Here is a 15,644-nt window from a genome sequence, read left to right as displayed (position 1 = left end):
CTGTGGATAAGCAATGCCAGAATCTATATTCCACGGGTTGATTACGATCAAACTATCAAAGGTTGGATGATATTACAATACCATCATTATAACTCTTTTGCCCACGTATATTTTGGCTACCTGTGATGAAAATCCATAGAATCATAGCTCGTTTTCGCACATATTTTTCTTCTCACTTAAACTTTTTTCTGGATTCATACTTTGATCCTCGTAGCAATTTTACATCATTATGTTCTAAGTTTGTTATAAAATTCTCTGTATTTCATAATTCACGACGTATTGATTTGCTTTGTTTTATATACAAATGTTATCTGCGCTATACATTTAACGGTACTTCTAATGATTTATCTCGTCTTCGTTCGATTATGAGTGTTGGTTATTTTTTAATTTTGTTTAATTTATTAACATTAAGACTCACAGGATAGTTTTTATTAGTACATCAAAAATTTGAATATATACTCATTAAAACACTATATTTGCATAAATTTGTAACTATCAATGTTATACTAAATCATGACTACTGAAACTGTACTAAAAGTAGTTAACAACAAAAATCCAAAATTATATAATCTACACTATTGGTTATAAGTAGAGGTCGGATTTTTATGATTTTACATATTTGTTTCTAGTCTATGCAGTAAATGGGAGTGAGAAATCTTTACGATTCATGAAACACAGAATTCATAGGAAAAAATTTATTCTGCATAAAAAAGCATATTTTATGGGTTAGAGAATATTTAACACGTTAGAGAATATTTGAAAATATTTTTGTAATATCGGCATATAATGAATATACTCGTATTTCACGTATATCAGCACTTTGATAGGTATAATGTTCACTAAATAATTCTGTTTATAAATAATTAATTTCTGGATTTTAATAAAAATTAATCTCCAGGTATTCCTTATCGATTGCGATAGCACGTAGGTTATTTAGTTAGCTAAAATAAATTTAAACTGAATTTTTTTAATATTAAAAGAATATTTTGCATATTTAAGGGCATAAAACATCACATATCTGGTATTTTAAAAGAATATTAAGAGAATATATTGCCTAATTTATGCGACATAAAAACATCATATTTTAAGGATTTTAAGAGAATATAAATCCGACCTCTAGTTATTAGATAATATGGCTATCAAATATTTAATAGTTTGTACAGCAGTTTGTAGTGATATACGATATACCTACATATGTGTGTGAATGTGTCGTTATGCTCATACTAGGGATCTGTTTTCAGGTAAACGACTGATTTCGTTGCTGTGTGCAAGGAGTTGTCGATTTTCAGATAAAAAAATATTAAATGTGCGCAAACGAGTTACAGTTCTGTAGCGATTCCGCACGTAGAAAGTCGATTCAAAGAGGTGTATCGTGTATGGAAACAGAGTAGTAGAATTCATCAACTAAATGTTTATTATTGATTAACCAGTGAATTTCATTTAAATTAAAATGATTTTAAACAGCTATATTTGTATAATGTTGATAGGCACTCGACTTTTCGAAATATTTGAAACGTTTAAGTCCGTCACGGTGTCCAGAAGATATATGATTACTCAAATATTTTCCAAGTCAAAAACTCATTCGATCGAAATATTTCTAAGTCCTTTTTATAATTTCAAGGGGTCAATTGGCATGAAAAGACTAGCTCTGAGGCTCTGACTTCACATCTGAGTATGATCCATTCAGTTGTCGTCTATATATAGGCCTAACTCTCTACTTCAGCTCTCCTAACGATTAGATAATGCTGTCCCCATAGTTATCGTGAAATGCGTTCATACAAATTCCAGGAACCGATAACGTCCTACGTTTGCATAGTCACCTTGTGGTTATATCCTGTTTTTGATATAAAAGGGCAAAAACAGCTCCCTTTTTTAAAATCAAATATTCGATTAAAAAAATTATTATATTATAATAACTCAGCGTAGACTATATTGGTAGACTATAACGTCACAGTTGTACGCGATGTATGAAGTATATAAGTTATAATAGTATATAAGTTATAGTTATATAAGTATAATATATGTATAATATATATAGTTATATATTATTATATAAGTATATAAGTTATACGCCATAATAACAGAATACGCTAAATTATATACGATAGGTAACTATAAATTATACCACAGATTATACAAAATATATAATATATAATTATTTATATAATCTATGATTATACCATACGACCATGAATTGACAATGAATGACGACGGAAGATTATGACGCGCAGGGTAAATGGACATTTTGTACTATCTATTGTTTGAGTTGCATACCGCGGACACTTTGTACGGTGAAATAATTTGATCAAAATCGATTGCGGACACTTTGTACGGTATAAATAAACCGGGAAATATAGCTTATAAAATATTAAAATCAAACTATTCGAAACTTAAGATGGCGAATCGTGATCGCTAATCGCTATCAGTATGAGACAAGGGCTTGGCGACACAGTACAATATAACATACAAGATGACTCAAATCCAAACTACTAAACTAAGACGAAACATTTTTAAAGATAAATATGAATATACTATTTTAAGAACAAATCAATTAAACATTCGTTGGAAATGTTCAAAAACGGCTTGTTCTAATATAATATATAAGGTCAATAAAATAATAATTATTATGAATATTTTTTTTCTATTTAATAAATAAATAAATCAGCAAAATCTATATACATTTTTATTTTCTAATACTTAAAACTACAATTATTTTTTTGAATGATATAGGTAATATCAATTTTATAAACTTAAATCTAATCTGATTGTAATTTCATTGAAAATATATTTTTTTCGAATTAAAGTTCCTCTTCTAGCTTTTTTTTTATTTGTAATTTACTACACATTAATAGCCAAATCCCGAGGTTTACCTGTTATAAATGTAAAACAATCGTGGCCCAATAACCGTATATCTTTTTGAAAAAAGGTCAATTGTGTCCCAATTCCTGATGCCACTATGAATTTGTGGGACACTAAGGACACCATTACGTCATCGTGTGATTCATATTTAAGAACAGTAATTGAACGCAGCCCAACAGGTATGCAGGTTACTAAATGCGCATGCTCGCGCATCAACTGTCACTTAAATATAAATATAAATATATATAAAATACCTTATCATAATTTACTAAATAGTTTTCAATTTTACTTTGTTTATAAATTAGTTCAATAATATTATAGATATAAAAGAAAGTTGACAATATTTTAACAATCTGTAAAATTAATTTTCACCTCCTCAATACGCCAACTAGATTCATTTTATCACCGGAAAAACTACTGAAGTTAAAAATCGAAGCATTTTTTCAACAAATGAATGTGTAAACAGACACACACACATCATTGTAAAATCAATACGTTCATCACTCCACTTGGAATCTAAAATACAGTCAATAAATAGGTAAAATACAACTACAGTCGAACTTAATCTCTGTCAAGAAATTAGAAAGAAAGTTGGAATATCTTCTGGAGTTAAACGTATCAAATAAGCTGCTCGACCGTCTAATACAAAAACAAATTTATCAGTTTTCAAAAAAAACTTGTTTGGGCTTAAATAGTGGATGTTACTCTACTATATAGTAAATTACAATTGGGTTACTTTAATGGGTGGTAATAAAATTAAATCCAATGATATAATATAATTGAATAAACTATTCTGAGCGGAGACGGTTTGTCATTCTAGAATATTTTATATTTCTATACTATATTAATTATATTGATTTATGAAAAAAAAAAAAAAAAAAAAACGAACCTAGGTGTCTAAAAAATAAGTTCCAAATTAATCAAATAAGATTCATTATGTATCCGACTCACTCAGTCATTCATAGTATATATAGTAGATATATACAATTTTGTTCAATTTATTAACAGCTTTAACTATTAATTTAAGAATATGAAGTATACTCTAGACATTTTACTATGTTATTATACTCACGAATAATATTTTTAAATTACAACATTAGAACTGAATTGTTATTCTTGGTTATTTAATACGTAAATTCATCCAAATTTGAACTTAAAATAAATATTTAAAAAGCTGTGTTTGTATAGTTATTAGATTTTTTTTTTTGCAGCAGAATTAACAACTTATGTGGAACCTTGTTTTAAATTTTCAATCCTTAGCTATTAAAATTAAACGTTTTATAAACTTTTAACAATTAAATAAATTTTGTCAAAATTCGAATTTTAAACAATTATATATTTTTAAAAAACGTGCCTATGTATTTTTAATATTTTCCAATTGCTATTTTATAAACTTATGGGGAACCTTATATTACATTTTCAAATTGTATCACCTAATTAATGAAAGTTTATTGACATTAATAGAATCAAAAAATAAAAATTTTGGAAAATTTCAAATGTCTATAAATAGCTTAACAATTGTTGTAATATTTTGAAAATTTTATCAAGTATAGGAATTGATAAAATAAACATATGGAGTAAATTTTAAACTATTTGAATTTTTTTTAATAACAACAAAATAAGAATACGGATACTTTCCAATTTTGTAATTCAAATGCTTATAAAAAATAATTTGACTTTCCGGTAGAAATTTTTTATTACCTTTTTTACCAAACGAATAAAATTGTATTGTTATTTATAAAAAAATAATATGAGACGATTGAAAATTTCAAATGTCTTTAAATAACTTGTAAAGATTTGAAATATTTTGAAAATTTTATTTAGTATAGAAAATGTTTGTTCGCGCCAAAGGTGACTATCATGCGGCTACCCGCATTGATGTGATAAGGTTGTCCAGGTAGTCTGCTCAAAGTCGACCTAACCTAACCACCCTCCTCTAGTCCTCCTCCCATCCGATAATTATCCGTGTAAATATTGTTGTATAATTAAAAATGTATATTCTCTTTGTTTTTTCTCGTTATATGTATTCTATTTCAAATGTCTTTGTATGTATCATTCGTTTTATCATATCATGATGCTTTACTGTCGTTTTCGTTGTTGGTGTGTGTTCGCTATTAAAGTAAACCCTAGGGTCTCACTGTGGTTTTTCTCAAATCTTGTTTCGTAAATCGCCACCACGGCATTGTTTTTGTTTATTGTTGATCATCGCGTATAATCTGTAAATCGTTCATCGCCATTGCGGGAGGTTGTACCAGAACATCTGTTGAAAAATAAACTCCACCACAACACCCATAATTGAGTCGTTTTCTTTGATTTTCCATTTTCCTCGCACATGTCAGTGCAAAGCCGCAACACGGCATTCCTTGCTAACAAGTCATGTCTCCGCGCCACCGTCGATCCTGTGTCAGTTGTTGATGATCGTTTGCGAGCACGCGTTAGTCCACCAGTATACCCGGAGTGGTGTCTGAGAGACCACCAAAGCCGTCCAGTTTCTATTCACCAACCTCAACACGCACCGTCCTCATCGTATTCTTAAGTTAATTTTAAGTGCACATCTCACTGTAAGACCTGCTCCATCATTGCACCAGATCTTATCGACCGTATCCCCCCCCCCCCCGGCCACCATACATAATTTGTAGTATTTTTAACATCATGCCACCCATGTAACCTGTTTCCATCCTTTTGTCGTACAACCATCGGTACGAGCGGCCGCGATCATCATCGTATAATTTCTTATAAACTGTCAAGTAGTGAGTTTGGTTGGTTGTTCACATAGTTGTCAGGGGTATCGGGAGGACGTTTTTTTATCGTAGTTTCAGAAATTTGTATTTTGGATTATGGGCGGGTGGCAGTATGATTAAAGCGATAACGGATTTCACACACTATTTACTACTCACACATATTCAAAGCCAAAATGTTCATGTCATACAAATTGCCTAAATATTACTCCTTAAAACATGATACGCTGGAGCGCCCTTTTAAGACCGATGATTGCGAATTGCGATAAATATTAATTTACTGTAAGTACCTATTTGTTTTTAATTTAAAAAATCAGGTAGGTAAGTCGAGGATGTTGCTCTGCTGTACAGTAGGTTACAGTGGGTTACTGTAATGGATGGAATTAAATTTGACTCCAATGATATTATATCATTGCATACGAAAAACGATTCTGAGCGGAAACGGTTTATCTGTCTAGGATATATTATAGATTATTAAAAATTAATTTTCAAATCTTAGATCTAAAAAGAAAAACTTTTATGAATTTCTATCTAAGATAATTTGAACATTGCCGTAATTTTTACGTATTTAGTCAAAATTTGAACTTTAAATGCTTATAAAAAAAAATCATGCCTATGTATTTTTAATATTTTTCAACTGCTTTTGTTACAATGTGTTAGAAGCCTTGTATTAAATTTTAAAGCTTTTCTACCCAAAAAATATATTTTTATCGATATTTATAGAAAAAAAAATTAAAAATGTTGAAAAATTAAAATGTCAGTAAACAGCTCAAAACAATTCTAAATATTTTGAAAATTGTATCAAATATAGAAAATGCTCGAATGTATTGATTTTATCATAATGTGTGTTTTTTTAATTTTTTAATTTTTTTGTGTCTGTCATCACGTTTTGGGGCAGTAAAAGTGTTTAGATTCGACTTCAGTACCTCGTTCGATCAGAAAATGAATCTAGTTGGTACTTTGGGGGGTCAAAAGTAAAAAATATTTTTCTAAATAATCAGGATAAACAAACTAAAAATCTAAGATTTAAAAATTTAATACAAGATTCCTTACAAGTTTTTCAATCTTCATCACAAATAAAAAGTCCACCGGAAATTCAAATTAAATTTTTATGAGCATTTGAAATTTAAATTTTTACAGCATTGGATTTTCACTGAATTTCAGTTTTAGCGATTTTCTTATTTTGGTGTAACTCTAAAACAAATGACCGCAGATACTTGAAATTTTCACTGAATATTTATATAGGCATTTTCTATATTTGATAAATTTTTCGAAATATTTTGATTTGTTTTGAGCTGTTTACTGACATTTAAATTTTTTTAACTTTTTTAGTTTCTTTTTCTATAAATATCGATAAAAATTTATTTGTTCGGTAGAAAAGCTTGAAAATTTAATACAAGGCTTCTAACACATTTTAACAATAGCAGTTGAAAAATATATTAAAAATATTTAGGCATGATTTTTTTTTATAAGCATTTAAAGTTCAAATTTTGACTAAAAATTACGGCAATGTTCAAATCGTATATCTACCATGCCGCCATCAAAGTGTTTTCGTTCACAAATTAAGTGGGACATTGGATTTAGATGAGACTATTTTATAAAGATTCTAACTAGCCTGATGGATAGTAAAACGTTTGAATCTGGTATAGAAAATTGTATTGTAATGAATGTAATGGGTTCTGTTAAATGACGTATATGATGATATAATTAATTTTCTATAGATCAACTAAAAAAAATCTTTTAAGGATTGATTACCGAGAACTTTTAGAGTTGACAGTAATTTTTCTAGGTAGTATACTTCCTATTATCCTATTGGTATCCATTTTAAGAAACCAGGTGCTATTCATTATGTCCATTGGATAGCCAAAGCTATTTACAGCTTAAAAATATACCTATTTATGTTGCTTGCAATTTCAGTTAACAGTGAAAGAGGAAACTGTACAAAGAAATATTTTTATTTTTACTATTCGACTATTTATTAGAATATGGTTTGATGTGCCCTCTACTATCAAAGTACCTTTACAAGAGTTAAATTTTATTAAAAAACTTTTAAATTATCCTCCAATAGATAAGACAGGTCTCAGATTGCAGTTTAAAAGTTCTGTGGTCACATGACCATTATGATATCTGTGGTATTTGCCGGCAGAATTATGTACATTTGCTTTATTTGATGATGCTGTTTCAATTGTTACGAAGTGAAAAATGGTAAAAGCTATTAACAACGAAAAAAGTACATCAGAATACTTATCAAATACACAACGTATAACAATATCTCCAAAAAATGATAACTAGGTATGAGAAAAAAAAAATCAAAGATTTTATATGTGTAAAACTAGTACCTAATCTCTGTTAAAACGATTTGTCATCAACACAGATTTTCTAAATCTAGTCAATTTGGAAGAGTAGTGAATATTTTCAAAAATCAATGATTGCTTTAAAAAAAATTACTGTTATCATTGATGTCACAGAAAAGGGTTCAAAATTAATATAGGAATATAATGACAAAATAACTAAGGATGAAACACGAAAACAGCTAACTGCTACAAGTTGTTAGCGATACTATACTGCCGAAAATTTGCTGACTGCAAAAAAAAAAACGCTCATTACATCATTATAAATTGAGTTGTATTAGTATATTTTAAAACGTATTTAATATAATAAATTATAGTTCTAAAGTAGTTAAGTAAATATTAAATAATAATTATATTAAATAATTTGTCTTTGTCGTAATACAAAATTTAATATTTAAAACTAAAACACTTAGGTAGCTAATTATCGTAAATTTATTTTGTTAAAACTAGGGTCTGGATTGAAATGCACTTAAATCCATACTAAAAAATAATTTGTCTTTAAATATTATCAATTATATTTTGCACCTTATTATTAATACTACAGCTTTAGAAAAGAATTTCTTTAAACAATGTTTACTGAATTTTATAGATTATACAATTAATAAGGAATATATACTTCAATTAAAATACAAAATTCCTCTATCTAATAATTGTGCTTATAAGTAACAGTACCCCAAAAGTGAACACAATACAGCCTTAATTTTAATTAAATTTTGTTAGATATAATAATACAATATATATAATGATTAACTTTTCACATGACACTATAACTACTTTTATAAAAATATTGTGTTTGATTTTAGTTTCTCAGTCCAAAATAGGAGTAATTATATTTATGAATTACTGTTGTTATTTGTTGTCATAAAAACTGCCTACTTGTGTAAGTATTGATAAATAATTTTAATCCATAATCAGAAAAATATGTACACTAACTATCACTATCACATTAAGTATAATTGTATAAATTACAATTGAAATAATTTGCAATTATTCATGCGTTCAATACACCATTTTACAATAAATATTTTTTTCAGTCATTTTCTCAATGTTGTGTTAAGCAATTTGGTTACACACTATACAATAATAATAGAAATAATAATTATTATATTAAACAATAAAACTAATCCATATATATATGACTTAAGATTTTTGAAAGAAAATTCCATAGCCTAAAGTCTTTTAATTATATCATAACAACAGTGGTGTAATTAGGAATTTGATCTAAGGGAGGATTATATGTTTTTTAGCAAAATCTACACCTCATACTACCACATCAAATATAAAATATTAGCAGTAAAATAAAAGTTTGAGTGAGGGATTTAACCTCTTCATTCCACTCCCTCTATTACACCCCTACATAACAATAGATTTACTATCATTATTTCAATTTACATAAAAAAAACACCCATAAAATTGATAAATTAAATGTCAAACTTAAAGATAGTACTTATTACATTAAGAATATTATTTTAAGCTTAAGTTATTATTTGTACTTAATTTCAATTAGTATATTATTATCTATTTTATTTATTAGCATCAGTATTACTAATTTTGGTAGATGGGTTTTCTGTAATGTCTGTATCGTCAGTACTCTGATAGATTATCATTGGTTCTTAATCGTCAGGATTGATAACCTCAATTTTTGGTATTATATTTTTATCATCAAGGAGATTTTCATCATGGAGATTTTCTTCATTAGAATTACCCAAGTTATCAGTTAAAGTGATATTTTCTGAATGCTCATCATCAGATTCACTCAGACAATCTTCAATAACTTCTGTAATTGGTTCAAATAATGCTTCAACATTGCCATTACAATATAATACTACTCGAACGCACCTATCAGGAAGATTAGCATATTTGACAATTTTCCAAAGGAATGTATCTATAACCAAATCATTAACATGCATGGGTAAATGACAAATTGGGCATTTCCATGTTGGTTTTATCTTATTCAATGTAAATAATGCTTCTAAATCAAAACATTGTAAATGATTACATTTTAAAGATCTTGTCGGTGTTTTCATTTTTAATGTGGTTATTGGACAGAGCAAATTAAACGTATAGAATTTTGAAATACTCCTTGATAAATCAATTCCTTTTGAAGAAGCTCTCATTATTTCTAAAGCCTTAGCTTTTGTATCAAGTGTTAAAGAACAAATCCTATTGCGATTTATGACTTGATCTATCATATGATTGATTGGCAGTACTTTTACAATATCTACAATTATATAATATGGTTCGTCATGAAAAGGCCAACATATTTTGATTATATTTTCGGCTCCCAAATTTAAAAAGTCGTTACAATTATAATGAATAGGACTATTCTCTGCAGTTTTTTTGTGGTTATTGATATAAATCTCTATCAATTTTGGTAGTCCCTCTGACAATTCAAATATCCCTTCTAGTTCTTTTCCACATCGTATCTGCAACTGTACACACTCTGAAGGGTTACGTTGGATCATTTCAACAATTTCTGAAGGCAATTCAAACTTAATTTCAAATTCAGTGTGATCTGAAAACCAAAAAATATTTAATTTGCCATCTTCAATACATAATATAATATGTATATATTTCTTTATTTTTTTTTTTTTTGTACCTTTATATGGAAGAGCCAAATGAGGCATAATTGGTTTAACACAAAAAACAAGCATTGGTTTCTGAATTTGATGGACACTAGTAAAAAATGGTAGACGTTTGAATGTCATATCAAATTCCATTTTGGGCTTTCGGTTGATAACACTGAAATTAACTTTTTTACGGGGTAGTTCACCAGCCATTTTGGAATTCAGTGTCTTATAATCTAAAAATAACTAAAAATAAATTTTTAATTAATTATTTTACACAAAAATAGTAAAAAATCTAAATTAAGCAATATTTTCTATCAAATTAGAAACAATTACTTTTGCTAAAAAAAATCAGACAAGGCTTATTATAGGTACTATTAATACTTCTGAAAATGTCCTTCTATATAAGATTTCATTTTTATTGTTGAACTAAATAATTGTAATTTAATTGTTGTTAATTATTGTGATATAATTATTATGATTTAATGGAGAATGCTAATATTTTTGGTCACTTTTAATTTTTTTTTCATTCTTGAATTGAAGGTAAATTTTTTTGGGGGAAATTTGATTTCAGTCAATATGGTTGATGATAATGTTATGGTTTATAGCTATTCAAATTATTTATCTTTGCAACGCTTAGTAGTTTCGTTGTGCCATAGGTAGTTGTTAGTCGTATAGATATTAGGGGAATAGTCACAAAAAGTTAAATAAAATGATTTTAATTGTACATGAATAGTTCCATAATAGAACTACTGAATACACTAAAATTTACTTGTGGAATTGTACCATAAATCTTGTAAGTTTTATTTAAAATTCAATTAATTTTCATTCTAAAAATAAAAATACATATGACACAATAGTGGAGAAATGAAAATGAAAATATTATTTAGAAAGAAAATCAATATATTATGCCATCCTACAAAACTGGGGATAAACAAATATAGGTATTTACTATAATCATTATCAAAGTCAGAATAAAAAACCAATTATTTTGTCCAGAATAATAATAAAATTAAATAAAAAGGTATTGAATAGTTTTATTTCATAATAGGTGTAATCATTTTCTCAGGATGTTAAATTATAGAATATTAAATATTGAATCAATATTTTTTTATATAAAAATATTTAATTATACGATTATCATTAAATTGGCAGGATATAGTGTACATTATTTTTTAAAAATAGAACCCATTCATCTAAATGTTTTACTAATTACAAATATTATAAGTATATTAACGTGTCATGATAAAATTTTGAGGATGTCTTTAAAAAATATATTTAGTAAACAAATACAATATTTCTTCAAAATAATGGTACTTATTGAAATTGCAACAAATTATAAATATAACTAATATAAGAAAGGTATTATTTTTTCTCTAAACTAAAAAAATGTATCAAGCAATAGTGGTGCATTCATTAATAGTGAATATTATCAAAACTTGGAGTACTCATATCTATATAATAAATTTTGAATTCTATATGATTTGATAAGTTCTATTTTGATTTTATATACATACTCAGTAAAGGAATATACTGTAATTTAAATTTTGGTACACTTTTGCTACAACTCATAAAAATACTAAAATATAAAAATATTAGCATTTAATTCATCCATAATTGATTGAGGAAGGTTAGAGAAATATAGTGAGTAATTTACATAAACTAGATTTTAATAGTCTCAATTTATAGCAAAGTTTTATGTATTTTATATTACCTTATATTTAATACCAACAATATTCAATAGGTATATTACAAGTTAGAAGTTATAATTATGTAATAGAATGATGTTAAATTTTTACCTTTATTTATTTATTTATATAAATTTTAAATGGGCTAGGCCTAATTACATACATGATAATAGTAAAGACAATCGATCGTTCAAGTAATATACAAAAATTGAATAGTTAAAGAGAAAAACAATAAAGTACAATATTAATTATTATATAATATACTTATAGCTATGAATTAACAAGTAAGATATTGCAATAATTTTTGAATGAGTAGAAGCTTGGTGATAGGAATAAATCAATATTGAATTTATTGAATTTCTTGGGTTTATTACTAAAATTTTATATTTTTATCCATAAAAGGTGTCTATCGTTAAATATTTATACATTACTTTACATTGTATAAATTACAAATTAGGAATTACCTAAATAATGAAAAAAAAAATGAATTTAAATAGGTACCTAAGTGAAAATATTAAGATATCCTGTTTTGTGGATGGGTGTCTAGTATTTTACTAGACTAAATCCTCTCAAGTATCCTCAGACCTGTATATTTGTATATAAGAAACACATAAGTACCTATTAATATAACAAATGTTCAGATGTAATCTTCTACTCCACTTATTGTTTATTCAATTAAAACGTCAATAAAAACATGAAAGTATACTTAATATATCAACATCAAGTATTCAGTATATGCATTATTGCCTTAATTATGTACATCATAATAACGTTGGTTTTTTAACAACTTGAAACTATGTAAAAAAATATTTTGAAAAAAGTCAATACTTTTTTAAATAATGAGTGTTGTTTGATAAAAGAATCACCCTGTATATTTATACAATTAAATAACTTTTGATGTGTCATATGACAATCATCCGGATATTTGCTTATCCGAACCACTCTTGACACTAATTAGTCCGGATAATTGGAGTTTTAGTATATTCTAGATTGATCGTTAAAACATTTTTGAATAATTATACCTAATCACTCATTTTCATAAAAAAAATTTTCAGTTAAGTTATTTTATATCCATTTTATTTCCTGACAAAATATCACTTTTTAGTCTCTCAATAAAAAAAAACTCGTGTCTCTCGTTTTACCTATATTCTGATAATGTATTAAGTCACAACATCCCGATTTCAGTATTCTTAGTACCATTGCTGATAATTCAATCATTATGACAGAAATTTTCACGCACTCGCATAATTATTTGTTTCTACACCAACGTTTCTCAACTTGTGGTAAACGGAAAACTATGTGGTATAATATGAAAATCTCCCTTAATAAAAATATAAAAATGAAATATTATTTGGTTTATTAGATATTAATAATATTATAAATAATAGTTGAACATATTTCATTTTCTCTTTGTGCATTACATTTTTATATTATCATAATTTTGTAGTTCCTAAACTTTAATACAAGTAAGAAACGTACACTTACAATTTTAATAAGCAAAAAGAAGATTATTTGGTCAAGTTGTACCAGTGGCGTCCCTAGACCCTTTCATAGGGGGGGGGGGCGAACTTCATACATCACCTATATATTTATATGAAAATACACCAATTACTAGGTTTTTTACCTTTTAATTAATTTTAAGAAAGAAAATAGAGGTCATGGAGGGGGCGACTGCCCCATTCGCCCCCCCCCCTTGAGGACGCCCCTGAGTTGTACATAATACATGGTCAATTTTCAAACGTTATTAGTGGTACAAGGATATAGCAATATACAGGGTGATTTTTTTATCGAAGAACACTCATTATTTAAAAAGTATGAGTGTATGAGTATGAGTGTTCTTCGATAAAAAAATCACCCTGTATATAGAAATAGAACCACTTCCTCACAGGACCAAATCTTTTATAATATTATCGACAATGAGTAATTATAATTGTAAACGATACCTGTTTAAAAAGGTGGATTCATTTTAAGTAGTGGAGGTTTCGAATAAATGGAATAATTTTGTTTGAGGGTAGTGAAGATTAATTGAATATACACAGTACTACAGTAGTATTATCATAATGATATTCAAGAATAAGATTTTGAATTTTAAGAAACCAAAGTCTACAATATAAAGGGAACACTATAATCATTAAGCACGAATCGGAGATAAACAGAATTAAAAAGTATATTGTTGATTTTTAGGTGACAGTAATTCTTATATCATAGCGGTCGTCGGAAGAAAACAAGCTCAAAATACGACACCCAAACGAACTTCTATATCAACTTGTTTTATGATTTCCTAACATCGGTGTAGTAGTTTCGCGCTAACGAGAAAATTTGTTCTGAGCTGTTTTTATCGTATAACAGCCCCAGTCGTACTATACAATAATTAAATAATGATTACTACAACATAATATGAATGCGTTAAAAAATGGAAAACTACGCATAAAAGTGGGAGCGCACTTCGGGTTTAGGGATCATAAGCAGGAGACTGTAGAGACACTAGAGACTCGGCGATCGATCTATATCCGCCGTAGTGGTAGCCAGTTTGATTGGGAGGCCGTAACTATACGGCCGTGGTGAGAGAAGACACATGATTGGGACGAGTAATCTTAAACGGCGCTATCATGATAATGATCATACTAGCAAAAAAATCACAATATCTATGGTCAAAAACCAGTTAGGTATACCTTCAAAGAAGCTGGAAGACAGCCACAACAACAGTGATGTTCGCGGTAGATACAGTATTCGATGGCGGCGACTTGTTCGTGAATCGACGTACTTAACGTGCTTGACAAACGGGGCAGCAATCGAATACGTGAGACACAAATTGCAGTGTGGTTATGCTGGACGAGTGGATAGAGTAGACCAGTGAAACTGCGTCGCAGTATGGGCAAATGCCTAACTAATTGTTGACCTTATTATGTCTAGACAAAGGTAAAGGTCCCCGCAGCATCGTCTCGAGCAGTTATTTGGTTTTTGGTACACAGTTGACATCTCTGCAAAAGGTCAATAGAGACAATAGAGTAACAACTAACAACAGTAACAACTATATAACAGCTAAACAGCCTGCAGCCTGCTGATAGACGGCGTCCCGGGATTGTATAACAGCGCTGTACTACAGTACGGCATCCTGTTGTAACAGTGTTGCATCCATTACATCGATGATAAATTATAGTGAATAATAAAATTATGATATAAACAACTACGGGTCGTAGGCAGTTGTCCGAAAAATGATAAGAAGCCGTCGACTGATAACAGTTCGAAAATCGAAAAGCGTTGCCAACCATTATATCCAAAAATCGGTATTTTAGTTGTAATATAAACATACAAATATATTTTATACATACCTAACCTAACGACTACTACAACAACAACAAATATGCAGCAATTACTGAGTAGACACTGACCGTTTCTTTCAGGTTTAATTTACAAGTTACAAGCGGTTGCACAGAGTTA

General features: G+C 28.2%; 1 protein-coding gene across 2 annotated transcripts; it reads right to left on the bottom strand.

Annotated features, from left to right (window-relative positions):
* Window positions 1-9,239: 9,239 nt before the first annotated feature.
* LOC107167501 (uncharacterized) lies at window positions 9,240-15,319 on the bottom strand. Of its 2 annotated transcripts, none has more exons than XM_089216102.1 (3): window positions 14,876-15,319; window positions 10,548-10,751; window positions 9,240-10,463 (listed from the first exon to the last, which is right to left on the bottom strand). In XM_089216102.1, the coding sequence occupies exons 2-3, from the start codon at window positions 10,726-10,728 to the stop codon at window positions 9,562-9,564; spliced, it is 1,083 nt and encodes a 360-aa protein (XP_089072228.1). In that variant the 5' UTR covers window positions 10,729-10,751; window positions 14,876-15,319; the 3' UTR covers window positions 9,240-9,561. The 2 variants fall into 2 exon arrangements, with proteins under 2 accessions (XP_089072228.1, XP_015372041.1); XM_015516555.2 differs by having other exon boundaries at window positions 10,548-10,761; window positions 14,876-15,317.
* Between the last annotated feature and the right edge of the window lie 325 nt (window positions 15,320-15,644).

This window comes from Diuraphis noxia, unplaced genomic scaffold, assembly GCF_037042655.1.
Source record: "Diuraphis noxia isolate RWA-SAM2 unplaced genomic scaffold, SU_Dnox_SAM2 contig0001, whole genome shotgun sequence".
NCBI classification, from domain to species: domain Eukaryota; kingdom Metazoa; phylum Arthropoda; class Insecta; order Hemiptera; family Aphididae; genus Diuraphis; species Diuraphis noxia.
This window is presented reverse-complemented; position numbering and strand designations above follow the sequence as displayed.

Bases quoted from the DNA above. Each gene is read 5' to 3' on its own strand.
- LOC107167501 (XM_089216102.1), bottom strand. From the start codon at position 10,728: ATGGCTGGTGAACTACCCCGTAAAAAAGTTAATTTCAGTGTTATCAAC. The intron at 10,464-10,547 runs GTACAAAAAAAA...TTTGGTTTTCAG, and splicing joins TTTGGCTCTTCCATATAAAG to ATCACACTGAATTTGAAATT.